At 48.9% G+C, this 25420-nt stretch overlaps 1 protein-coding gene across 1 annotated transcript in view; it reads right to left on the minus strand.

Moving 5' to 3' along the window:
• LOC144095564 (uncharacterized) overlaps positions 1–25420 on the minus strand; it is a 97564-nt gene that overhangs the window by 6923 nt on the left and 65221 nt on the right. Inside the window, exon 2 of the mRNA XM_077629255.1 lies at positions 6800–6828. Coding sequence (XP_077485381.1) covers positions 6800–6828 — 29 coding nt within the window. The remainder of the gene's footprint in view (positions 1–6799; positions 6829–25420) is intronic.

The raw sequence follows: 25420 nt of genomic DNA on the forward strand, positions 1-25420 counted from the left end.
TTGAGATGTTCCGTAAGGCCGTTCGTGTGAGTTTGTGAAGCCGTGGTGAATTTGTGTCGAGCGGGACACGAAAGAAGTATTTCGTCAACCACTCGTGGCAAGAAGCAGCAGCCACTGTCGGTGAGCAGTTAACAGGAGGCGCCATGGCGGAGAAGGACGTCGTGCAGAAGGAAGTCAGCCACGCCACTAGCGGCTGGCTGGGAGCGCGCGCCTGATCACGCACAGCGACACAGTCGGTGGCGACAGCGACCCATTTGGTACCCAAGATGAACAACGGGAATAGCCTAAGCAAGTCAAGGTTAACACGAGAAAAAGGCTCGACCGAGATCGCTATATCGGCTGCAGGTATACATATGGTAGGCAGAACCGAGGGCTTCTTTAAGCGTTCAAAGCGCTCTCAATCAGGCACATAGCGTTGGACGGAGCGGTAGAGGCGAGGCTACAAGAAACACGCATGAAAGCCGGCGTACGTGTGAGCAACACCAAAATGGCCAGCCGTCAAAACATCATGGAATAGTTAGCGGATGGCAGAACGAGGGCGTTGGGGAACGGCAAGCCCTGATGGCGCATATTGCGACGACAGAAAGTGCTCCTGTTTATCATGGACATAGCAAAGGAAGGGTCAGGGGGTCGGCGTTATGGCGGTCGGTTATGAAAAGTCAGTTGGGATCCAGGCACTGTTCATTGGCAATGTTTCAGAAGGCTGAAAAGACAAGAAGCAGGCGTCAAAGTCACAGTGTGTGGAGGAAAGAGTATCGACGTGATGACTGGGGAGGCAGTCAGCATCTTCCAGCCGGCCGGATTTGTGCACGACAGAAAATATATACTTTTGCAAGCGCAACGCCCAGCGTCCAAGACGGCAAGTAGGGTCCTTGAGGGATGAGAGGCAGCACAAAGCTTGGAGGTCGTTAACAAGAGTGAGCGGTAGGCCAGAAGCAAGGGCGGAATTTCGCAATGTCCCCAACAAGGTGATGGAACAGGTCTTCTCCGGTGAAGACAGAAGGTGGCTTGCATCGGCAATCACGTAGGGGTGGCCACGCTGCCGCTTAGCAAGAATGTCGCCAATCCCGTAGCCGCAGTCCTCTGTGAGATGTTCCGGAGAGGCGGAAAGGTGGACGTCAGCCAAGACAGGTTGATTGGTGAGGACAGCACTGAGGCTTTAAGAAGCGTCAGCGTGCTGAGGATCCCAAGAGAAGGGAACGCCTTTCTTCAGCAGATATGTGAAAGGGCGGGTGACTTTCTCTAAACTGGGGACGAACAGGCGAAAATAAGAACACAACGCGGTTAATCTGTGCACGTCACTGGACAAACAGCAAGTGGGAAAAGCACTGATAGCAAGCACTTTGCAGGGATCGGGATGAACTTCAGCAGCATAAACTAAGTTGCCTAGGACTTCAAGTTCGTGGCGACGAAAACTGCATTTCTTAGAGTTAAGCTGTAGTCCGGCACGGCGGAATAGTGCAAGGATGGACGAAGAAGCAGCACGTTCCCCCTCAGTGGTGAGCTGAGCTGCCGAACAACATGCTTCCTAAATAAAGTCTCGGAACTTCTTTGTTTATATTTTTTTTCAAGCGATGTTTAATGCATCACGGCTTAGTTCCAGGATGCAGGACTTTAGTGGGTTTCGAGCCATCCGCGTCGGGGTCCCGCAAGGCAAAATATTACATTTGAAAACATGAGCTAAGTGTCCCACCTGTTATGCTTGCTGACTCGTTCATAAAGCGAGAGCCAAACCTTGGTATCCACGTTTCTAGTACCGCATAAGGTGCCCGGGTCGCGGAGGTAGGCTATGATGACAGTCGGTGCTCTTGACGTGGATGGAGCCGCTTCAGTAGGCATTGCAACGGTACCAAGGTGACGACAACCGCGTAGATCCAGCTTGTGGACATGGCGGGTGATGACGCTACCCAACACTTGTCACCAAATGTTAGGGGAAAGTTTCCACTAACAGTTGCGCAGTGTACAGAGGTAGTCTACAACCCTAAGCTTTCAGAACGCTCCGGCACACACACTCAGCATTGTCGTCTTCAAAAGCACCGCTAATTACTTCTTTTTCAGTGGGTAACAATATTTGTAACTTGCAAGCAGCTTCCAAGCTCTTTCATAAATTCAGCAATAGAAATCCAATAAGAATGGGTGCCAGTCAAGGAGATACGATCTCGCGAATGGTAGTCACCGCCTGTTTACAGGAGGCATTCCGAGGCCTATATTGACAACAGTTGTAGATAAGCGTTAACATAAAATACCTATGTATTCTGCGATTCCCTGATTGAATTGCCTTGGTAAGCCACTCAGGAGAAGAACTGCAAAGCATGATCAATGAGTTTGACAGGCAGGGCTGAGCTTTAGGTCTCAACATGCAGAAAACCAAAGCAACGTTCAACACTCTCGCAAGGACACAGCAGTTCACAGTTTGCAGCGAGGTGCTGGAATTCGTAAGGGAATACTTCTACTTACCGAAAGGAGTCACCACCGATGCGAATCGTGAGATGGAAATAACTAGAAGGATAAGAATGGGGTGGAGCTCATATGGCAGGTTTTATCACGCCATGAATGGGAGTTTACCAATATCCCTCAAGAGAAGGGCACATAACAGCTGTATTTCAGCGGTACTCCCGTAGGGCGCAGAAACGTGAAGGCTAGCAAAGAGGGTTAAGCTTTAGTTAGGGAGAACGCATCGTGCTCTGGAACAAAAAATATCGGTGTAAAGTTAAAAGACCGGAATTGGTCAAACTTGGTTAGGAGGAATGCGGGTTAATACCATAACAGTCGAAATCGAGTGGAGAAATTGGGCTTAGGCAGTCCATGTAATGCGAAGACAAGATAGCCGTTTGTGGTTAAGAGCGAATGAGTGGATTTCATGAGAAGACAAGTGTAGCTGAGGGCGGCACAAAGTTAGGTGAGCGGATGAGGTGCAGAAGTTTGCGTGGATAGGGTGGGTGCAGTTTGCAAGGGACAGTGTTAATTAGAGAGACATAGGAGAGGCCTTTGTCCTGCACTGGGCGTTGTCAGGCTGATAATATATTTGAGAAGGATGTGTTGGTCAGGGCAAGTTGGTTTGACAGTCTGAACATTGTAGCGCTAGCAGAGAAAGAGTGAAGAGAAAACGAGACACATTGCAAGACACACAGTGATAATGTGTGTGTGTGTGTGTGTGTGTGTGTGTGTGTGTGTGTGTGTGTGTGTGTGTGTGTGTGTGTGTGTGTGTGTGTGTGTGTGTGTGTGTGTGTGTGTGTGTGTGTGTGTGTGTGTGTGTGTGTGTGTGTGTGTGTGTGTGTGTGTGTGTGTGTGTGTGTGTGTGTTGTGGAAATATGGGGGGACAAAGCCTTTCGCCCCGCCCGCACTCCCACTCCGCGGATGCAGCGTTCCCGCTCGCTAACCGCGGAGGGGTTCGTGCTCGAGGGACAAAGGGAAGGGACGACACAGCGTTAACACTCATATGCTATTTATTACACTTGCAATTAATACACAGAGTGGGCCAGCTAGCTACAAAACATCAACGAGGCATTCCTCGGAAATAGAAGGCTACGTAAGAAGGACTTCCGACTTACCGGCTGGGGCAGGGGCGCGACTTCGGAGGTATCGGCGGCGAACGTTTGTATGCGCCGATAATGGCGGCCGGGTTTTCCCGTGCGCGCTGCATTCTTGGGGCAAAGCCATTCCCTAGCATTTGCTGGGGAAGGCGGTCAGAGCGCGCGTTTGCTGCGCTCGCTTCGCTGCCTGGAACCAGAAGTCCAGCGGCAAGGCACAACGGATCCCCGTGCGCCTGCCGCGGAAGGTGACGAGAGCCTGCGGCTCCAACCGCTCACGACACTGGCCGGATCCCGAAGGGCCTCTCTCCGGTTCCGCAGAATTCCGCGTAACCTACGAGGTGGCGCTCCCGTCGCCGTTCCCTTTCCCCCATGAGGGAGACTTCCCTCCTCGCCCAGCCGGGGGCTGTCCGTCCCGACGGCCGACGATGAAGATGGGCCGCATCGAAACGGAGGGGGGAAACAGGTTCTCCACATCCCTCCCTCCTTAAATGTCGGCCTACGGTTGAACCCGTCCATGGATGCCATCGACGAAGGGGCCACGAGCGTTGCGATGATGACTGCAAGACAGCTCGTACAGGCGGGGTGCCGGGGTCATCCGATGAGCAGCAAGGCCACCGGGCACCCGTCCTTTGTTGGAAGGTAGAGGGGCTGGCCCCCCCTCTCGTAGCCGCTGCAAACTGCTCGCCGGAGACTCTGCAGCTCGATGACTCATGGCCGCAAGGCAGCAGGCAGAGACCCATACAATGGACAGCAGGCCGGGGCAGCTTCTCTTCAACTCTGCATATCGCTCCTAGGATCTCCAAAAGTTTGCAGCAAAAACAATGGAGACCGCGTAAACTCACCATTTGGTAAAATGCGGAGTAATGCAAGTGCCAAACAATCCTATCCGGCACCGCCCAAACGCTCGGTTCATTTGAACGTAGCTGGCTCTCTTCGGACGAAGCACATTCGCGGTTCGCTTTCCGGCATGGTGATGTTAAGCTCACTTGAGCTGCGTTAGCGTCTCTGGTTCCGGGAAATTACAAATTCGCTTCGCAGCCCAAAAAAGTAAGTTCGTTCGAACAAAGTCAGCTTTGTGTAGTTGAGCGAGACCTCTCGGCTCTAGCGAGGTTAAATATACAACAAGCAAGCCCGTTTGCGCGTGCTTGTGCCACGGTACGACTGTGTCCTCCCAAAAGCGACAGGCAGCTCCCGAAGAGCCTTAGGCCTACTCGCTCTTACACTTCCGGGTGCCAACAAAGGGCCAAGGACAATAGCTAGAACACAACCCCACGAGGAGATACGTTTCTGCCAAGGTGACCCTAACGCGAACGGCGCCTACCGCTTCCCGCGGTGTCGCAGCGCCCCGGTTCTTTTCCTGTAATCACGACTGCAATCCAAAACAGCTGACTACGGCACCCGGCTCCAGAGCCAAAGAGACAGAACAGAGAATATTTACAACTATGTACAAGAAAGATCGGGCCACCCTCCAGGCTTCCGCATTCACTCGCTTCTGGCTTGCTGTTCTCCGTGGGCGTCTCGGTCTCGCTCTCCATGAGCGGACCTCGTAGGTTCACCTTCCACAGGTGTTCCGATGAAGTGCTCATCAAAAGCTTAGCATGCACGGCAATCCTCCCATGCTGCTATTACGCTCATCTCGCTGTCAAGAAAGCATCTTCGCCTTGCTAGCAACTCCGAATTCGGTTCAGGCCTAACGCTGTTCCAAATCCGGGCGGGCATTCCACGAACCGAACTGACTGCCGTCCCTCGTCCCAAGAGCTTGCCACAAGTTGGGACGCCATTGTGGAAATACAGGGGAAACAAAGGCCTTTCGCCCCGCCCGCACTCCCACTCCGCGGATGCAGCGTTCCCGCTCGCTAACCGCGGATGGGGTTCGTGCTCGAGGGACAAAGGGAAGGGACGACACAGCGTTAACACTCATATGCTATTTATTACACTTGCAATTAATACACAGAGTGGGCCAGCTAGCTACAAAACATCAACGAGGCATTCCTCGGAAATAGAAGGCTACGTAAGAAGGACTTCCGACTTACCGGCTGGGGCAGGGGGCGCGACCTCGGAGGTATCGGCGGCGAACGTTTGTATGCGCCGATAATGGCGGCCGGGTTTTCCCGTGCGCGCTGCATTCTTGGGGCAAAGCCATTCCCTAGCATTTGCTGGGGAAGGCGGTCAGAGCGCGCGTTTGCTGCGCTCGCTTCGCTGCCTGGAACCAGAAGTCCAGCGACAAGGCACAACGGATCCCCGTGCGCCTGCCGCGGAAGGTGACGAGAGCGTGCGGCTCCAACCGCTCACCACGCTGGCCGGATCCCGAAGGGCCTCTCTCCGGTTCCGCAAAATTCCGCGTAACCTACGAGGTGGCGCTCCCGTCGCCGTTCCCTTTCCCCCATGAGGGAGACTTCCCTCCTCGCCCAGACGGGGGCTGTCCGTCCCGACGGCCGACGATGAAGATGGGCCGCATCGAAACGGAGGGGGGAAACAGGTTCTCCACAGTGTGTGTGTGTGTGTGTGTGTGTGTGTGTGTGTGTGTGTGTGTGTGCGCGCGCGTGTGTGTGTGTGTGTGTGTGTGTGTGTGTGTGTGTGTGCGTGCGTGCGTGCGTGCGTGCGTGCGTGCGTGCGTGCGTGTGTGTGTGTGTGTGTGTGTGTGTGTGTGTGTGTGTGTGTGTGTGTGTGTGTGTGTGTGTGTGTGTGTGTGTGTGTGTGTGTGTGTGTGTGTGTGCCATCCTTATATGGCACAGGGGAAATATTTAAACAGGCGCTCTATGTGCATAAAGGCTTGTTTCAAAACGGAGGAGGAGCGAGGCTTCAAGCTTCTCATTCCGAGCCCTCTGTATCCTTTTTATTTGTCTTCGTGGTAGAACCTACATTTACCGAAGTAAGAGCAGATTTAACAATTTACATACATACACATGCTGTTATTGTGTTTGTGTGCTTTCTGGAAAATTCTTAGTCAGATGGGCGCGGTGTAACCTTTTTGTGGACTGTTTAAAAACGCTGATGTCCTTGCTGGGTTTGTTATTGCGCACGCCTAGGAGCCGGCGACGTACCTAAGACGTTACTATTACAATGCTCATGCTGATAGGCTCATCAGACTACCCTAAGGGAACTTGAAAGTGGCGAAGGACCGATTCCAGCTGTGCAGTCTTCACAAAGATTTAGAGGTGAAGCTGATAAAAAAATTGAAAAAACTTTTTCATACCTCAATTGACTCAGGGAGTGTATATTTTCAGTGAACAGAAGAAATAGAGAACGGGATTGGGAAAACTCACCGGGTCAATGTCCTGGATTCTTGCATAACCTGCAAACAAGCATACTTTAGATGCAGCAGTGACTTAAGCAATTCTTCAAAAAGGCATAGTTTGGCTGACATTATGATATCAGGATAGCTCTGTCTTAACGAGAAAGCATCACGCGAAAGGGCGAAACGCACACATCGGTAAGGCGCATAGTGGCAAACAGCTTGGGCGCCGACGACAGAAAGAAAATGATTGTTATAGACATAATTATCCACTGCAAATGCAAGCATCGGTACTATGAATTCTTTGCTTTCAAACTTATGTCCTCAAACATTGCTCATTTGTAATACCGAAAGATGGGCTTGCTGGCTCATTTTTGAAAAAAAAAAACTGTCTTCATTTTCTTCCTTCTTTTATTCCGTTAACCTGACAAAGCCCCCTCGACCGCAAACGCCTCTCACACTTCTCTCCAACTGAACCGCCCTGTACGGGCTTCGGCCAACATATCCTCGCCAACTTGATAATCTCCTCTGGCCACCTAACGTTATGCCGCACCCTGCTACGCTTGCTTTCTCTTGGGATCCTCTCCGTTGCCCTCGGGACCATCGGTTATATTGCCTTCGCATTGCGTGCCCTGCACAAGCACATTTGTTCCTCTTGGTTTAGGCTAGCATGTGATTAAACCGTATTTATTTCCTGACCTACTTTGCCACCTTCCTGTTTCTTAACTTTACAGCTATCACTTTTCTTTCTCTGACTAGCAGCTTTGTGCTTAACTTCTTTTGAACCTTTTTTCGTTAGCTTCCACGTTTCTACGCCTAGTTGAGCACCGGTAGTATACAGCTTTTATATACTTATCTCTCGGGAGATATTTCTGAACTGCCATTCATGATGTGCGAAAAACTCCAAACACGCTCCACCTCGTCCCTATTCTTCTAGTTATTTCACTCTCATCATCCACCTCTGTGGATACTACCATCCCTAAGTAGACGTATCGCCTTACCACCTGCTGCACGTCGTTATCAATTGTAAACTACGGTTTCCTTTGGATACCGTTGAACATTACATTTGTTTTCTCCATAGTTATGTTAGACTAGCCGGTCCGCTCTGCCTGAATCTATGACCATACTTTGCAGTTCGTCTCCTGAGTAACTCTGCAAGGCAAGGTGCTCTCCAGCAGCGCCTCCTCTATTTTTACAATGCCTGCCGAGTACGGCCGATCCGACCGTCCAACACTCTCTCCTATTATCCTTTCCTGCTCTCCCGCCTCCGCTAGCCTTCGCGCCTGCTCCACGCCTGTGAGGGAGAGTGCCATCTTAGTGGCGCCTGACGACGGAAAGCGGACGAAGACAATTTTTTAGACGTTCTGTCTTTCTTCGTGAGATGGTGCTCTGCATCTCTCATAGTAAACAGGCTGCCTGTCAGGTATTGAAGCGTCATAGGGCGCGCCGTTCGTGGCGCTGCTCACCGCAGAGCCGCTGCAGGCGCTAGTTTTAAAAGGAGCCACAGAGAGTGCGATGCAGCGGCGTTGGAATTGTAACGAAAGGCTGTGACGACTTGTTCGAATCATGTTTGTCTTTTATCTACAACACTGAAACATTCCGGGAAGGTACTGAAACTGCTTGGCAGAAATATGAAACCAGAGGGTAAAGGTAGTTAGTAATACGTTTTACTCTATTGATTTACGATTCAGTCATGTTGGGTAATGAAAATGGGAGAATGAAATAAAGGAGGAATTATATATCTTCCCTAGAAGGCATTTTTTGAAACTGCAATTAGCAGTAGCTTTCACGTCGTAGCGGTACTTTTTGCAGGCAAAGCTGTCATCGTTACGACAACTAGATAACGATTTTTCTCTGTGCGTCGCAGACTACACCTACGATTGTTTTAAGAACTGAAAAGAACTCCAGTCGGAAATGGACGGCGCAGCAGCTGATGCCGAAGCATTTCGGGCGCTCTGCCTGGTCTTGACTACAACCAGGCGCTAATAAAACGATGCAAAATTTAAAAAAGCACTTGAAGGAACGGAAGCAGATAAAATCGAAATCAGGTCCGCTTGAGCACGTCTTCCGGCGCAGTCACCATAAAGGCTGAACCACAAGGCAACGTTTCTTCGGCGCAGCGTCAGCGTTTATGTTATCGTCATCGTCGCTTCAGGCAGCAGGAGAGGGCGATCAAACACACAAGGGCGTACGATATGGTTGTCCAGACGGGCGTTAGGTGTGTTTTTTGTTTCGTTCACTGTTGTACCGCTCGAGCACGAGATGCTTCATCCTTCTCGAGCGTACAAATTTGGTTGCGCTACAATGCATATTTCGTATGTCTGCAAATAAGTGTAAATACAAGCAAATACACTAATTCTAGAAATTTAAATGACTATAAAAACAGATTTGTAATGTATATTGCAGCAGCAGACACATGCAATGTATTGTATATGCTGTTGCTGTAAAGAGTTGTAAATATATTCAAGTAAATGCCCGTGAACGTGCCCTTCTTTTCTACAAACGAACTTAAAATTTCGCACATTTCGCACAAAACTGAAAGCAGCAGCCGTGCTTGCCATACTTAACTGGTGTCATTTTAGTGCTGCTGCGAGGACACCTCGTCAGCGCCGCGGACCACACCATTTATCCGCGCAAAACAATTTTCTTTAATCATGGTGCCACGAAACGAACAAACGTAACAACTTACAACGCTCTATTCGTCTGGCAAGGAACAGCATCCTCAAGCGATAGGCGGAGCGAACGCCTGAGCCCCTCTGCAAACGGGGAGCAAAGCTGCTGGTCCAGCCGATTGTCTTTGGAAAAAGCGCTGCGCCGCGGATGAATCGAGAGCTACGCAAGAAGGGGTACGAAGCAGGAATCTAACGGACGCATGATGTAGGTCTGTAGTATAGGTGTAGGAGAGATAACGCCAGCACCACGCCACCATTGGCAAGCATGACGCAAGCTGTCCAACCATCTTGGTAGCGCCGCAGCGCGGCAACTAACTGAAGTGAGGCGTACCGCCGGCTCCCATTGTGAAGCGGGCGATGCGGCTGGCATTGTAAAAATAGAGGAGGCGCTGTCTCCAGTAACCCTTATCCCCCACTGTTCCTCGGAACTGTGGATTCGGAATGCCTCCTGCAAACAGGCGGTGAATAGCATTGGCAAGATCATGTCTTTATGCCTGCCACCCTTCTATATTGCAATTTTATTAATTATTTTATAAAGCATTATAGTAGCTGTGCAATTGTTATAGACACCTTCCACTAGTTTTAGGTACAGCTTTTCCACACCCTTATTCCTTAATGCATGCTTAACTGCTGAGGCTTCAACTTAGCCAAATGCTTGCTCTTCATCTATGAAGGCTTTATACTCGAGTGGCTTATATTCTGATTGCTTGAACAGGATCTAACGTCCTTTAGCCTTTACGAAAGCCTGCCTGGTCATTTCGTTCATTGAAGTCTAACGTTTTCCAGACCATATTAGCTGTTACCTAAGCAAAATAATTTTTAGTCCGCCGAAAGTAATTTGGTCCCCAGTTTGTAATTTTTCAAGTCTTTAACGTCTCTTTTTCTATAGATTTAGATAATGTTAGCGTTCTTTCATGTTTCTGATACGCTCGAAGGCATAGGCATAATGCATATGGGGTGGATAAGTTTTCTTGTACACTCTTCCCTCCAAGCTTCAACGGAACCGCTGTTACTTGATCTTCACCAGCTGATTTCTCCCTTTCCATTGCTCCTCCAGCTTTATTTAGTTCCTCTTTCTTTACTGACTTGACGTCCCAGTGCTGTGCTCTGCTGCCTCTTTCAATAACGTTCTGGTTACATTGTCTGCTGCATATATTTGTGTAGAACTCTTCGGCGATTATCTATTTATTACTATTGCTGGTGGCATGACCCTGTTTGTCTGTCAATGATAACATCTGATTTTTGCCCGTCCTTAGTTTCCTCTCGAACGCTTCTAGAGTACTTCCGTTCTTCAAAGCATGATCCATTCTCTCCGTATTAAACTTCCTATCTCGGCTGCCTGGCGCTTATTGTTTAACTTCAATAGATCTGCCATTTTTAAACCATCTGTGGGGATAAATGTTTTAATTCTTTGGCGTTTCCTTATGAGATCTTTGGTCTCCTGAGAGAGGTTGCCAGTATCATGTCGAACGATCCTACCGCCCACTTCTGCTGCGCACTTCGTAGCTGTGCGACGGTCATTCACTGCTTGAACACTAAGGTAGTTTTCCCCAGTCAAAGCCGAATACCTGCTCTGCAACGATATCTTTTACTTCTCACTAATAACTCCTTAATGGGCTTCGGATTCTCTAGTTTAAGCCGTTGCTTCTTCAAGTCAAGGCTAATTCGCGACCTTACCATCCTGTGGTCGCTACAACACACCTATCTGAGGACGTCCCCATCCAGCTTAATGCCAGGCTGTACGTAAAGCACGGAGTCTATCTCACTTTCGGTTTCACCATCAGGGTTCTTCCACGTACACTTTCTGTTCTCTAGTTTGCGTGAGAAGGTATTCATTATCCCTAACTCATTTCTCTAGGCAGACTCTACTATATCTACTCCCGTCTTTCCAACGGCTGTAGAAGCAGTCGCTTATAGAAATAGCTTTTCCTTCTCGCCGACAATCATCCGTTTCGATCGCCAAGGATAAAAACGCTGGTCGAGAACGGAAAGTCATCCGCGTCGCCACTCGCTGCACACTTTCGCAAGGCGGAGTGCCATACGCAACAGCTGGATCACAAAAGAGGGGTGCTCCAGGCTGAGAGCTGCTGCCTCGCATGCGTAAATAGACGAACTGGGACGAAATTTTCGACGTGCGCATCTTAGGACGCCGGTGCGTTGTTAAAATTGTATACAGAATGGAATAGCCCTCAAAAGCAACGGCATTTAAGTTCTCAATAGAAACATGCACGATAACATCAGCCAATAAAAAGTTATTTAATAAGTTTCAGTAAATTACTGAATTTACGGGGACAATTATTACTGCCATATGTGTCAGCCTGGCCGTTTTCAAAGCGCAAAAGCGACATTAGCGTACGGCGTTTCACATTTAAAAAAGGCATTAAAGTCTCGTTTTCAATATGCTGTATGTGATCAAAAGCCTTCGGACAGCATGTGATGACATGTGCGTAATATGGTGACTGTTTCCTTTTATTACAAAGTTTTACAGCTGCCGCTTGTCTGTGCATTACTAAAAACAAGCCTTAAATCCTGCAGCACCTACTCGATGCAGCAATCGCTATTAAAGAAAAGTACGAGTTAGCAGCCGCTTTGTCTGCTCGAAAGAAAGCAGGAAAGCGAAATATGATTTAGAATAGGTTTTATTAACTTCGCAAAATATTGCAGGCTACGAAAGATGCGCCATGAAATTGCTAAATCTACGGTCTGCGGGTCTTCGCTGATAAAGCCCATAATGCGGGTTAATGACGCTCTCAGCGCGCTCGTAGCTCCGTCCAACTGCAGGGCTTTGTGGGTTCGCGACTATACACGAGCGTGGTAAGATGAAGCCCTAAGAGGGGCGTCTGGATAAGGCCGCTAGTCCGGCTTCTATATTAAACTATATGGAGAGCGCCGAAATACTCTCATTAGGCAAAGAAGGCGTCATAAAAAAGAAACCATATCGCGTTAAAGAGAAAAAAAGCAAATAGCGACTTTGGGAAGCCGACTATAATTATCGGCCGTATCTCGGCGTAAAACGCCGTGAAAGTCTATAACGAAGGCTCTTAGAGACACTCATTAAATATAGTGATTTAGAACGTAGGCTGCGGACAGAAAGAAATGGAAAATTTTACTTCTTGTGACACTACTTTACTCTTGCTCACGGGAGTGCAAAAGATAGCGCAAAATGTGTAAAGGTTTCACATGAATGGTTACTCATGGCCTGGCACCACACGTTTTAAGAAAATCGAAAGCTTAAACGTGTAGGAATATATCACGTCTTCTTGTTGCAGACTTCAGATATTAAAATTGAAATTTCAGCACTTCAAAATTCGCTGTTTTCTAGTCTTTTTGCGCACTCATAGCACAAATCGAATTTTCACTTGCAAGAATGCCTGTACTGTTGCGTTATAGCTGCACACAGATAACTGAAGGTGGTAAGAAGAGCGGCGGCCTCATCAAGCATTTCTATATATTCTCCAAGACAAGGCGGGGTTATCCTAATAAGAGAAGTTTTATCTTTAGAAAACGGTATGAAGAGATACTGGGCTATCTGTTTACTTTCTTTCTCTCTACAGATGCCGCTTTGATTTTGAAATTCACCTTATAGAAATTAGCGGTGCTTAAACACTGAGTCATTTAAAAGTTTGTGCTGGTTCTCAGAAAATAGAGCATATTCTCAGGCAATATGCACATAAATCACTCGATGTAAAACTATGAATGACGACCAGGAAACTTTGAAAGATCAAGGCTTTAATGAGGAATCGAAAAAAAATGTTTCTATGTGTGACACGCGCGCTTATCGAAGGCGTACTGGCACTGCGGAAAGAGTCCAAGACTGTTTTAAACCTAGTCTGTGAATATGAACTCACGTTCGGCTAATACAAAACTTCCGTTCTTCGGAGCACCATTAGAAAACGTTTACACAAAAGTTTGCTTCCAAAAAAAAAGTAAAATCGCATAGATTTGCTGCCTTTCTACAAGCGTTTAGTTCAGCAGACTTGAACGTGCAGCCTCTAAAGCGGCGTCTAAAAACCCCTGCATTACCTGGAAGGTTGACCAGCATCCCCGAGGAAAATGCGATCCAGACTAGCCACAGATTCGGACGGGATTGAAAGAATCTGTAGCGATGGAAAACAGGTGCACTGTAATGCGACGCCTGCCGGCTGTCGGTCTTTAAAAAAGGAAGAAAAGTTTGTTCAGGGTTGATCCAGCCCTGAACACGAATTTCTTCGAGGTTTATGTTTCTGTTAGAGTGCGGCCTGGATTAAGTAGTTTTATGCAGTCTGCGCATTTATATGTAAACACCTTAATTAAATAAGAACAGCGTTGGCTTTCTAGGGCTGTTTTGCCGAAGAGGAGGAGGACTGACTGTAAGAGAAAGGAGACAGCAGAAGATTATTACGCTGAAATGCCGCTTCTGGTACAAGTCTACTTGTACGTGATATGCGCTGTGTTTCTCAACTCCCAAAAAACCGCGCTACATATGGTTGTCGGTTTTTTATTTCTCCCTTTCTTTGAGATCATTGTCATTGCAGAAGTCCACGTGCTGTTAAACTTATTCATTATATCAGCAATGCACAACCATTCCCAATACTTTTCGTCATCGCAGTTGTAAGGAATACTCCAGGTGTGGCACTCAGTTTAGTAGAAACAAGGAAGCTCTATCAGCATGATTTGCATTTCAGCAAGATTTGCACGGCAGAGAAAAATCGAACACAAGGACATGCAGTACTGTATATCTGGGTAAGTGACCTTGTTCTAGCAAAAAAAATCAATGCTCGAATTTTGCTTTTTTCGCACAACCAAAGCGCTATAAGTTCACATGTGCTGGCGATCAAGAGGCGCTGTTTTTTATTTAGATGCGCATAGAAAAGGGGCGCTCTTCGTTTCGACATTATACAAGTTCTCTTTCAGAGGCGCTTCATGTCTGCACAAAAATTTGTCATTACGCATTCTTTCAGACGCAAGTGCTTAATTGTGACTGGCGCGATAAACTAGTATATTCCTTTATTTGTGTGTAGGATGCGGCGCATTAAATCTTCTAAAGATGAGAAGGTGCTTGTTTGCATCTTACTGATTACGTTGGTTTGGCATTGCAGGAATTAAACCTACGCTCTGAAAAAAGTTGGCTCTTAGCATGCATGAATTTCTTGATTTTTTGCTCTCTTATCATGTGCATGATGTTTTTGCATGCTTATTATTCTCTGCTTCCTTAGAGCGATCAGGCTTTTCAAGCGAGAATTTGAATATTTTTTTGCACGCTTATTGAGCCATGGTGTTTCTCTATGTCCTCAAGGCGATGTCAGCTTTTAATTGTGGATTAAGTCTATGTATACAAGAAAGGCAACTGCTGCCACTCTTTCGTCAGCAATCTAGAGGTGGCTGGGAAAAGAGAACCCGACAAGGTGTGACGAGCGATCGAGGCAAAAAGTTGAAATTCTACTGCACTATTTCCTACTCGGTGTTATCTGAGGAGCTTTATGTAATATTCGCCGCGGCCAAAATTACCCTTCTAGCAAAATTCATGACGGCCATTTAAGGCTCGCGGAGAAAAACTGACTTCAAGTGAAGTAAATAAAAAGGCGACCAAAGTTCAGTTTAGCGCAGAGCTTTCTATTACGAGCGTGCGTCCTTCTCGGATACAAACGCACTTCAAGCATATGTACAGCAGAAGTCCTGCTTTCTAATCGGGAGAGCAAAACCCGCCTACCATTACCTTGTGCTGAAAATTTGTAGGGCGTAGTGAAGTTGACTTCTGTACCAACGTGACCTCTGTACTTCGCGTCCACTTTAGAAAAGCTTGAACCAAAGAGCTTGCCGTGCGCAGCCAGATACGTGAGAGTCTCGATGCTGAAAAATCGCAAGCACATGACCAGGGCCTCTTCCAGTTATTTTCCTTGACTGAGCTCTACACATTCACAACGCTCATTGCCCAAAATAATGATTCTCTCTTTGTCGCACGCAATTAAACGCTCAACAAACTCTGTTGGTGGAACCTGGCAACCGAAATTAATCAGATTTCATCAACGTCTCTATAAATCTGTGTGGTAAAACTTTAAACGAGTTCAAGGCAAAATTTGTGCTTGCGTTGTGCACGGCCTGCGTTAGGCATTTAATTCTTGAGAGAGCTCCAACACTGATCTTGGCAAAGCTCTAACAGGCCTGGAAACCTGCGCATGATTTGCATGTCTTGGCCGTAGAAACCCGTCACGTTCATGTAAGTTGTTTCGGGAATCTAGGACGCTTTCAATACCGGCAACAGAAGCTTCTTCAATCAGTAATTTTTGTCTCGAATTTCAGTCCCAAAGCTTAGCTCGCTCTGAAAGGCCAGCTGGTGTGGCCTTTCAGGCATACATGGCTCTAAAAATTGCTTTTTCGAAAATTATTGCCTCAAATAGGTTTGTCCTAAATAGAAAACGCATGCATGATGCATGATTCCACTGCGTACTGCTGCAGAAGGACATAACTGCTTCGTAATCAGAAGGTGTACCATAAGCTAGTGAATTTTAATTTGCGATCAAAATGAACGATTTCCGGCCAACAAACCTCAAAGAAGATGCACCGTCTGGCGGCTCGCATCCCACAACCCATTCGAATTAAGCGGGTCCCACGTGACCTTCTCAGTTCAATCACACCTGCAAGTTCTGCAACCCGCCTGGCGACCCTACTCTCATCAATTCCTCGGTTATCAGAATGGATAATGCTGCCCTCCTTCTCACAGGAAAGGAAAGGAGCACCTCCGTCGCCGCACACGCGCTCTCGTCCCACTGTGTACAGTAACCTTCCCTCGGTGACGAGCCTCAGCGACGAGTGGCATAGCTGTCGATCTTCGGTGATGTACAAAGTGTTAGTTCCGATACATATCAAAAATTCACGGATGAAAACGCAAACGATAGGACATATTTCATCAGTGTTTTGTGTTGATTAATTTCATTAATTCACATCAAACACATCTTAAGCTTCGTTTCCCTGAAGCGGTGGTTGAATTCTCCCGCGTTCCACGCGATTTCCTCCTTTCTTGTCAGACGGCGCTGATGGTTCGAATCTCCCGCTGTGCTATGCGTCTTGACTCTTTCTCGTCAGTTAGCGGTTTCTCGCGTCTTTCTGGTAATGGAAAAGGGTTATTGGCTCATCAGCAACGAAACCCGGCATCGTTGACTAAGAAAAGTCGTACCAAAACATAATGATGTCACCGTGGTGTCGCATGCAGTCTGCAGTGGACCTTAAGACAGTACTGGGGGATCACAGGCAATCAAGCAAATAAATTAGACGAGACAGTAGTAGACAGTAATAGGGAAGGCTTTACTCCGTTTCATACATAGCAGGTAACGCTGCAGCACTTGTAAAGGCTGGGCGTCCGCGAAACCATATTACTCTGCCACATATCGTTTGGTTTTCTCGAAGCCTCGATCAATGTGTGAAAGATAACAAAGAGTGGCATTAAACGAAGTGTTAGCACGAAACATCACGGTGAACGCTATGAGGTGCTCAATGTTCGGGGCCTCTGGCTACAAGTTTCATCCAGTGTGGACTACTTTTTAGGCGCGGATAGTCTCAAAGTCTGGACGAGTCGCAGGTCGGAAATGTGCAAGGGGTAAAATGAAGTGTAGCAGGTAGTGATTCAGGGTAATTGAGATTTGCCACTCGAAATATACCTGCGTTCATTCTGGTTGTATGGTGAAGTACTTTTTGGTAGCGGACATAGCCACAGTACTTTTCGGTAGCGGACTTAGCCTGAGGCGAATAGGCCTGCTAGCGTGGGCAGCATTGCCTGTTACATACGAAATCAATTGTAGTGATAGCGGTAGTTTTGGAGTGATAAAGGAATTCACCAATTAATAATGGTGGTTATTGATAACAATGGCAACAATAAAAGCCTTTGTGTTAATAGCCTTTATGTCAACGGCCTTTAGAATGAAGTTATTTAAAGTAAATGCCTTCAGGGTAAAGGCTTTTGGCAAAGGCATTTATCTCAAATGAAGTTACGTGAAAAGCCCCTAGGGTAGATGCTTTCCGAGTAAAGATCTTTAGGCTCAAAGACTGCATGCCTAAGGCCTTGATAGTTGAGGCCTTTAGGTCAAATGCCTTTATGTCAAAAACATTCATGATTATGTTCTTTAGGGTAAAGATCTTCAGTTTAAAGGCTGATTCGCATTCAAAGCACGTGCAGTGCCCACCTAACTTTTTAATACAACTGACCGAGTTCTTTTGCGTTTGGAAGCAGGTGGATGTTTATGAAACAATTTTTGAAAAAATGAAAAGCGCAAATACCATTTTACTTTTCGCTAGAAGGGCAGGGAGGAGGATGAGACTGAGGATATTTGCCGGGCTCTGACGTCGCACAGCACACGGGTGCCTTTTGCAATTCGTCACCGCGATGAAAACGAATGCCGATGCACAGCCGGACAGGCTGATTGTTTAAGACTTGGGTCAAAAGGCTTCGGCGGTGGTCGGGGCGTATGCAGCAGCGTTCTGCGAGGCTAATGCGTTCGCCCCGCCGCTGATTTGAATGCCACTTGAGGCCTAAAGTATGGCGTCTTTCTTTTCTATCTTCTCAAGTGACTGGTAACCGACAGAAGGCCGCCACCCGTTTTCGCTCGCATAGGACTTATACTGTTGGCGCACTGATACACATTTGTTGCTTATAACGCAGCTTTTATTGCAGAAACTACGAGCACTCGCCTTCTGCATTCACGGGCGTTGAGTAGATGATAAAAATGTATGCGGTCTCCAAGTTTGCAGTATCTTGGTATGGACACTGCTGCTGAAAACCAGGGCACATCGTGACGGCGAGATCAGCCGTGACTATGTGAGGAGTGTGGTACTCCTTTGCGTTCCGCCACCGGCTCTGATTCTGTGACTCTTGCCCTGAATAAATTTTCCTGCACTGCAGTGCCCTGAACACGCATATACACGTGGCGCCAGTATGGTGGACTTAGATTTGCGAAGCATATGCTGTTTGGCACTGAGAAACTACAAGAAATGAGCATGGCCGTGGCGTAGGCGTTGGGCGCAGAGGCGTCGGTGTTAGGTGTAATCGAATTATGCAGTGCGACGCCTCTAGCATTGGCAGGCGTTTTCCCTTGGCGTCAGAGCGCTGAGAAAACGACGCAAGGTCAGGATGCTGCTGACGCAACTTCGTCGCATGGTCTACTGAATGCGGGTTACACGGCATGAGATATACGTGGCGATCTTTCCAAGCCGTTAACCTAGGCGAAGGCACACTGCGCAGCGCTAGCGGATATTTTTGAAAAGTCCGCCACGATGCTGTGACGTCACCTCATAGGGCTGCCTCGATTTGCAGGCGGATGTGCACCAATTTGAGGCCCCTTGGAAGGCGGACTTACACACCATTCTCCCATTGTATGCGACTCTAACTGTCGCCGGAGCGTTCAGAATGTGATATTTAAAATAAGGCTACTTATCCAATGCGACAGCTGCTTACAGGATTTTATACGGTAGGCACTCCTGCACACCTCTGCGCTCAAGGAGCTCCGCGTGGCAGCTTTTGAAATGCGATTTGCTTTTTAGCCTTCAGGACACTTGCACAAGCGCCTTCGAAGGACTCTCGCGCTAGGCGCCTTCTAGGAGTTTGAAGTGGATGTATATTGAGTATAAACTGCAGAGCGCATTGTCGCCAGCGTCATATTTGTGTCTTTTTAGCCAGGCTCTCATCTCTTCTGCGCAAAGGAGTATTTTCCAATTTCAGCGAGCTGTCGCGACAATGGTGTCTGGCTCGCATTGAAGAGGAGATTGGATTTATTGCGCCTTTTCAAAAAGCTCTGTTTTTGTCCTTTTCAACAAACACGTTTTTTGTGATAGGATCATTTTTCCACCTTATAGCGGCTTTCTATCATTTATGGCATGGCATATAGCCACGCTGCTGACTTTCTGCCGGCGCCACCTGGAGGTCGAACTGTGTTCCCGAGCGCGTGGCCGAACGTCTTCTTTGTCCAGAACGAGCGCGGCGGTGTTGGCAAACCTCGCCCGAGTGAACAGCTTTGTTCTCTGTATTTTCGCCGGTGACATTTTTGGTGGAGGTGCTGGGTATCATCCCATGTACGCTGACCGGGACGATAGCCCTGACGCTTCTCCCCGACGAGCAGACGCCACACCTGTCCACAAAGCGAGCCGTCGCCTGCGAGGCCTGCAACCCGAATTTGAGCCACTCACGATTCCTGCTCGGGCCATGACTTCCGCCACTGGCAGCCAGACAGGTCAGTCCTTCGGCAGTGCCCCGCCGTTCGTCTTTCTTGCACCTCGGTCGCCACCATCCTTCCACGGCGACCGGTTCGAGGATGTAGAAGATTGGTTGGCCGGTTTTGACCGTGTGGCCGCGTTCAACCAATGGGACGACGAGCGAAAGCTGCTGAACGTGTACTTCGCACTGCAAGACTCGGCGAAAACGTGCTTCGAGAACCACGAGGCGTCCTTCTCTAACTGGGCAGCTTTTCACCGCGAGGTGCTCGCCACGTTCAGTTCGAGCGAGCGAAAGGAGAATGCCGAACTTGCCCTTCGCTCCAGGTCACAGCAGTCCAACGAGAGCGTGGCCATGTTTATTGAGGACATGACCCGCCTCTTCAATCGGGCCGACCCAGCCATGCCCGAAGCTACAAAGGTGAGGCACATTATGCGTGGGGTAAAGGAGCAGCTGTTCGCTGGCCTCATGCGCGACCCTCCGAGAACTGTCGCCGCCTTTGCCAAGGAAGCGACGACCATAGAACGTTCCTTGCAGGAACAGAGTGCCCAATACGGCCGTCAGGCAAATGTAGCGGCCGCTCAGTACTGCACGTCCTTGCCAGGCCCCGGGGATGAGGCGCTGCGAGCGCTTGTGCGGAGCATTGTCCGCGAAGAACTGCGACACCTCCACTTGAGTGCTCCGTCAGAAAGCGTACCTTCGACAGGCGATGTTCTCCGTGACGAAATCCGGCGAGCGGTGCAGCCACCCCCAGCACCCCTTTCGGAGCCGCACGTAATGTCCTACAGCGATGCCCTGCGCCGACCTGCCTCGGCGCCGCAAGCGTTTCGCCCCGTTGCCGAACAACCACCACCCCATCGTTACGTGCGTCCCATCGAGCAGCAGCAGGACCCGTGCCCTCCATTCCGCAAAGCGTACGTGTGGCGAACGTCCAACGATCGTCCGCTCTGCTACCACTGCGGGGAGCCCGGCCATGTTCTGCGGAATTGCCCGTACCGGCGGATGGGTCTGAGAGGATTCCCACCGGACGCGCCTCGACCGCGCTATGGTGAAAGACCGCGGGACATAGAGGAGTACCTGAACTCTCAAGTGCCGCCCCTGACCTCACAGCGGCGACAGTCGCGATCGCCATCCCCGAGGCGCTTTGCTACGCCCAGTCGGCCCTCAACCTCCGGTCAGTTCGGAGGCACGTCCCCTCGGCGGGAAAACTGAAGACGGCGTCCTCCGGGGGTAGGGCCGCCGCCGCTGCACGAAGTCAACAGCCTCCACCCGACGATTGGACGCGACGGCCCGAGCGTCAACGACCCGATCCGACGACCTCACCGGCGTCCTGCGAACGATTAGTTTCCGCTGAAATTTTAGTAACCGTCGACAGTTATGAACTGACCGCACTCGTCGATACCGGCGCTGATTTTTCTGTGATGAGCAGGGAGCTAGCCATGACACTCCGTAAGGTTCTGACGCCTTGGTTGTGACCCATGATCCGCACTGCCGGTGGCCATGTCGTGACACCAATCGGCGTCTGCACTTGCCGCATCCAAATCCGTGGTCTTACTTTCACCGGCTCCTTTGCCGTGTTAGCTGACTGTTCAAAGGACCTCATACTGGGCATGGATTTCCTTCACGAGTATGGTGCGATCATAAACCTTCAGGAACTCATGGTATCTTTTTCCGCCCAGCGAGCCGTTAACACAACCAACGAGCCCTGTAAAGTAATGTTGCGCATATGTGACGACCACATAACAATCCCTCCGCGAGCCAGCAAGTTCGTCACAGTCGAGTGTACTGACAGCACCGGCGCTCTTGGCATTGCTGAAGCGAACATGTCCCTGCTACTCGCTCGGCAAGTTTGTGTCGCCCGAAGCCTAGTAGACCTTGCCAATGGTCGTACCGAAATCTTAGTCACGAACTTTACTCGTGAACCGCAACATTTGACGAAGTCAGAAGTCGTCGCTTATTTTGACGAGCTTGGAGAGTGTACGAGGCAGTGCTCTTTATCCACCACGTCAGACCTCGCCGACGCGACGGCTACAGCCATTCCGACTGACGTGAACCCGCACCTCTCGGCCAGTCCGAAAAACTGCGTGCAAAGCCTAATCTATTCCTTCCGCGACTGTTTTGCGGAAACTTCCAAGGTCCGACAGACGCCGCTTACCAACCATCGAATTGTCGTTGCTGACGACCAAAGACCAATTTGCCAGCGCCCTTATCGCGTGTCTTAAAAAGAACGCGATGCCATCCGCCGCCAAGTTACACAGATGCTCCAGGACGACGTCATCCAACCTTCCACGAGCCCCTGGGCATCGCCTGTTGTTCTCGTCACGAAGAAAGATGGCACCCTCAGGTTCTGCGTCGATTACAGGCGCCTTAATACCGTCACGAAAAAAGATGTGTACCCTCTGCCCCGCATTGATGATTCCCTAGACCGCCTGCGCCATGCAACCTTCTTTTCATCCCTTGACCTCCGCAGTGGGTATTGGCAAATAGAGGTCGACGAACGCGACCGAGAGAAGACCGCCTTTATTACGCCTGACGGTTTATACGAGTTTAAGGTACTCCCTTTTGGCTTGTGCTCGGCCCCTGCCACGTTCCAACGAATGATGGACACCGTGCTGTCCGGTCTGAAGTGGCAGACATGCCTCGTATATTTTGACGATGTCGTGATCTTCTCTGACACGTTTGATGAGCACCTGAAACGCTTGCGTGCTGTTTTCGAGGCCATACGTTCCGCTGGTCTCTCTCTCAAGCCAGAGAAATGTCACTTTGCATTTCAAGAGCTGAAGTTTCTTGGTCACATTGTCAGCGCACGAGGTGTTAGTCCAGATCCCGAAAAGACGGCCGCCGTAGCTGCCTTCCCTAGGCCAACAGACAAACGGAGCCTGCGTCGTTTCTTGGGCCTCTGCGCGTACTATCGCCGGTTTGTTCCCAATTTCTCCCGGCTAGCAGAGCCTTTGACCCGCCTGACGAAGGATTCTGAACCCTTCATCTGGGGCCAAGACCAGGACAGCGCCTTCACAGAACTCAAGTCCCGTCTGCAGTGTACGCCTGTGCTTGGCCACTTCGACGAAGAGGCCGACACTGAACTGCACACTGATGCTAGTAACGTTGGCCTCGGCGCGGTCCTTGTTCAGCGGCAGGATGGTCTAGAACGCGTGATTGCTTACGCCAGTCGCACTTTGTCCCGTTCAGAAGTCAATTATTCCACAACGGAAAAGGAATGTCTAGCTGTGCTGTGGGCCGTTACGAAATTTCGTCCGTACTTGTATGGCCGCCCGTTTCGGGTCGTGAGCGACCACCATTCACTCTGTTGGTTGGCGAACCTGAAGGATCCCTCGGGGCGGCTTGCTCGATGGAGTCTTCGGTTACAAGAATTTGATGTCACCATCGTGCACAAGTCTGGCCAGAAACACAGCGATGCTGACTGTCTATCCCGCGCCCCAATCCTGTGCCCCACTGACGAGTCCGACGACGATTCCGCTTTTCTTGGTGCTCTCACCACGTCCACCCTTGCCCAACAACAAAGGGCCGATTCTGACCTGCTGCCCCTCATAGAATACCTTGAAGGAATCACCCCATCTCCACCTCGGCTCTTCGAGCGCGGACTGTCATCGTTTTGCTTGCGCGATGGGGTACTCTACAAAAAGAACTACGTGGGGCTAATCATCCGTGGGGCTAAGTATCATGAAACAATCTACATAAACTAGCAGTTCTTTTTCTGATCGCAGTGCTGTAACAGTTGCGAATCTAGCTTTTTGTGCTGCCACCAAGCTTTCATTAACATGGAGTTCCGGGATTTGTGGATGTGATAGAGCGTCTGGGGGATTTTTTCTGCGTTGGCGTCAGAAAACTAACCTCATTTTTATGGAAAATTTGTTGAGGAGAACCAAGTTTTGTTTCCTAGAGACAGCTTGCAGAGGCCATTTTATATATTTAGGCACATTATGTACTAAGGTCTTAATAATTCAGAAGCGACATTTACAGCAGAGTAATTATTTTCTCCTTTAAGAGTCACTGAAAAGAGTCGCATGACAGCAACTTTTGCTTAACCTCTTTACCGCGCCTAGTTTTCCTTGTCACCCAAACGTATATAAGCCGCAAGGAAAGCCAGTTAATTTTTGCAAAACAGAACAAGAAATTAGAATTTTTACAATGATGCGCATAGTTCGTACGGTGCCGCTTTTGCGCACAATGTAGCTTCGATTAAAAAAGAAATACGATAAAAACGGGTGAGGGATGATGGAATCATTTTTCGTGGATGCGTGGTAGGGACTCAGTCACACTGCTTTGTTTGGATCTATTTATAGCTGGCAAAGATAGATGAACTACTGTTCATTGTTTCGTAATTCTAGGCCGAGATTCGCTCCAGTTTTCATTCTACAGCCAGTAGCTGCTTTAAGTAAACGTTTTATTATAGACTGTGCAAATAAATAGGTCCAATATTGTGACTAACATGCTTGTTCTCAGTTTCCTTAGGTGTGTGATAAGAATTAAGAAACTTATTAGAATTGACGAGTTGCGAATATGTTTTTGGAGTTGTTGCATTTTAGGTGTGAAGAGACAGAGCTTGAAACGCAGCGATAAGTATTTTCGTACCTTGTTTTCTGACACTGTACAGAATCGAGGACAAGTGTAGTGATGATGTAGAGGTAGAGAATCCGCCTGGCATGCTAGGAGATCGATGTCGAGATACATGTGCCGCTCAATTCTTCATCAGATAAAAAAAAAGCTCCGTGTCGATGGCCTAAGACGCGCCTGATTTTGGTGACCACAGCCAACAGCGCACTGCCTCACGAGAACAGTGTTTGGTCACACTAGTAAGGCACTTGCCGAGAATGTCCTATTTAAATAAATCAGTTAACCCTCAACCATCGGCCCCCAGCGCCTGCGGAGCAAGAGACCAAGGTGGTGGTCAGACCTGTAACGCGCAGGACTGTGCAAGGAATCTCTGGCTCGGGGCAGGGCGCTACTCGAAACTGAATCTGCCAGCGTTTATCCTTAAAACCCGTATACACTGAGACTAATCGAGCAGTGCTTATCAAGGAACTGGCGAGTAATAAATGTTATATATATATATCATTCGATAGAGTGAGGTTAAGAGGACATCTGAGTTGCATGTAGTGCTAAAGAAAGGACACGTACTACGCTATCGTAGGTTGCCGGATAGGCGAGAATTACGCGTTGGATTTCTCATCAATGAGTAAGTAGCTGGCAACATACAGCAGATTTATAGTATTTAGGAAAGGGTGACAATTTTCGTAATTAGGCTTAGTAGGAGGTACAACCTGAAGGTGCTACAGGCATACGCGCTTAGATCCAGCCATGATGACCAGGTTGTCGAAAGCTTTTATGAAGACGTGGAATGAGCACTGAGCAAAGTAAAAACACAGTAATCTCTGCTGATAGGCGTCTTCAATGGGAGGTCGCAGATAGTAGAATTCGTAGAGAGATATTATATGGCTTCAGTCGCTCCACATGGACTACTTCGGACGTCGGCTGTCTAGAGAAGCGGACAGTTCCTTGAGGAACGCCTCGTAGTTCGCCTCGCTGACGTGGTGTAACACCTCGTATGGGCCAAAGACGGCGAAAAATCTTCTCAGAGCGTCCTCGAAAACTGGTCGGACTACGCACCCACACTTGGTCGCCGGGCGTGTAATTCGGCTCCCTGCGGCAGAGATTGCACCGTCCGGCGTCGCGTTCTTGTTGGCGTCGGATTCGCTGCCGATCAAGGTGGCGAGCGGCTTCAGCGCCCATGACAGAATAGGGAGCCGGAGCCGGAAGAAGCATGACGTCCAGCATGTTCAAG

The sequence above is a fragment of the Amblyomma americanum genome, chromosome 6, assembly GCF_052857255.1.
Source record: "Amblyomma americanum isolate KBUSLIRL-KWMA chromosome 6, ASM5285725v1, whole genome shotgun sequence".
NCBI classification, from domain to species: Eukaryota; Metazoa; Arthropoda; class Arachnida; order Ixodida; family Ixodidae; genus Amblyomma; species Amblyomma americanum.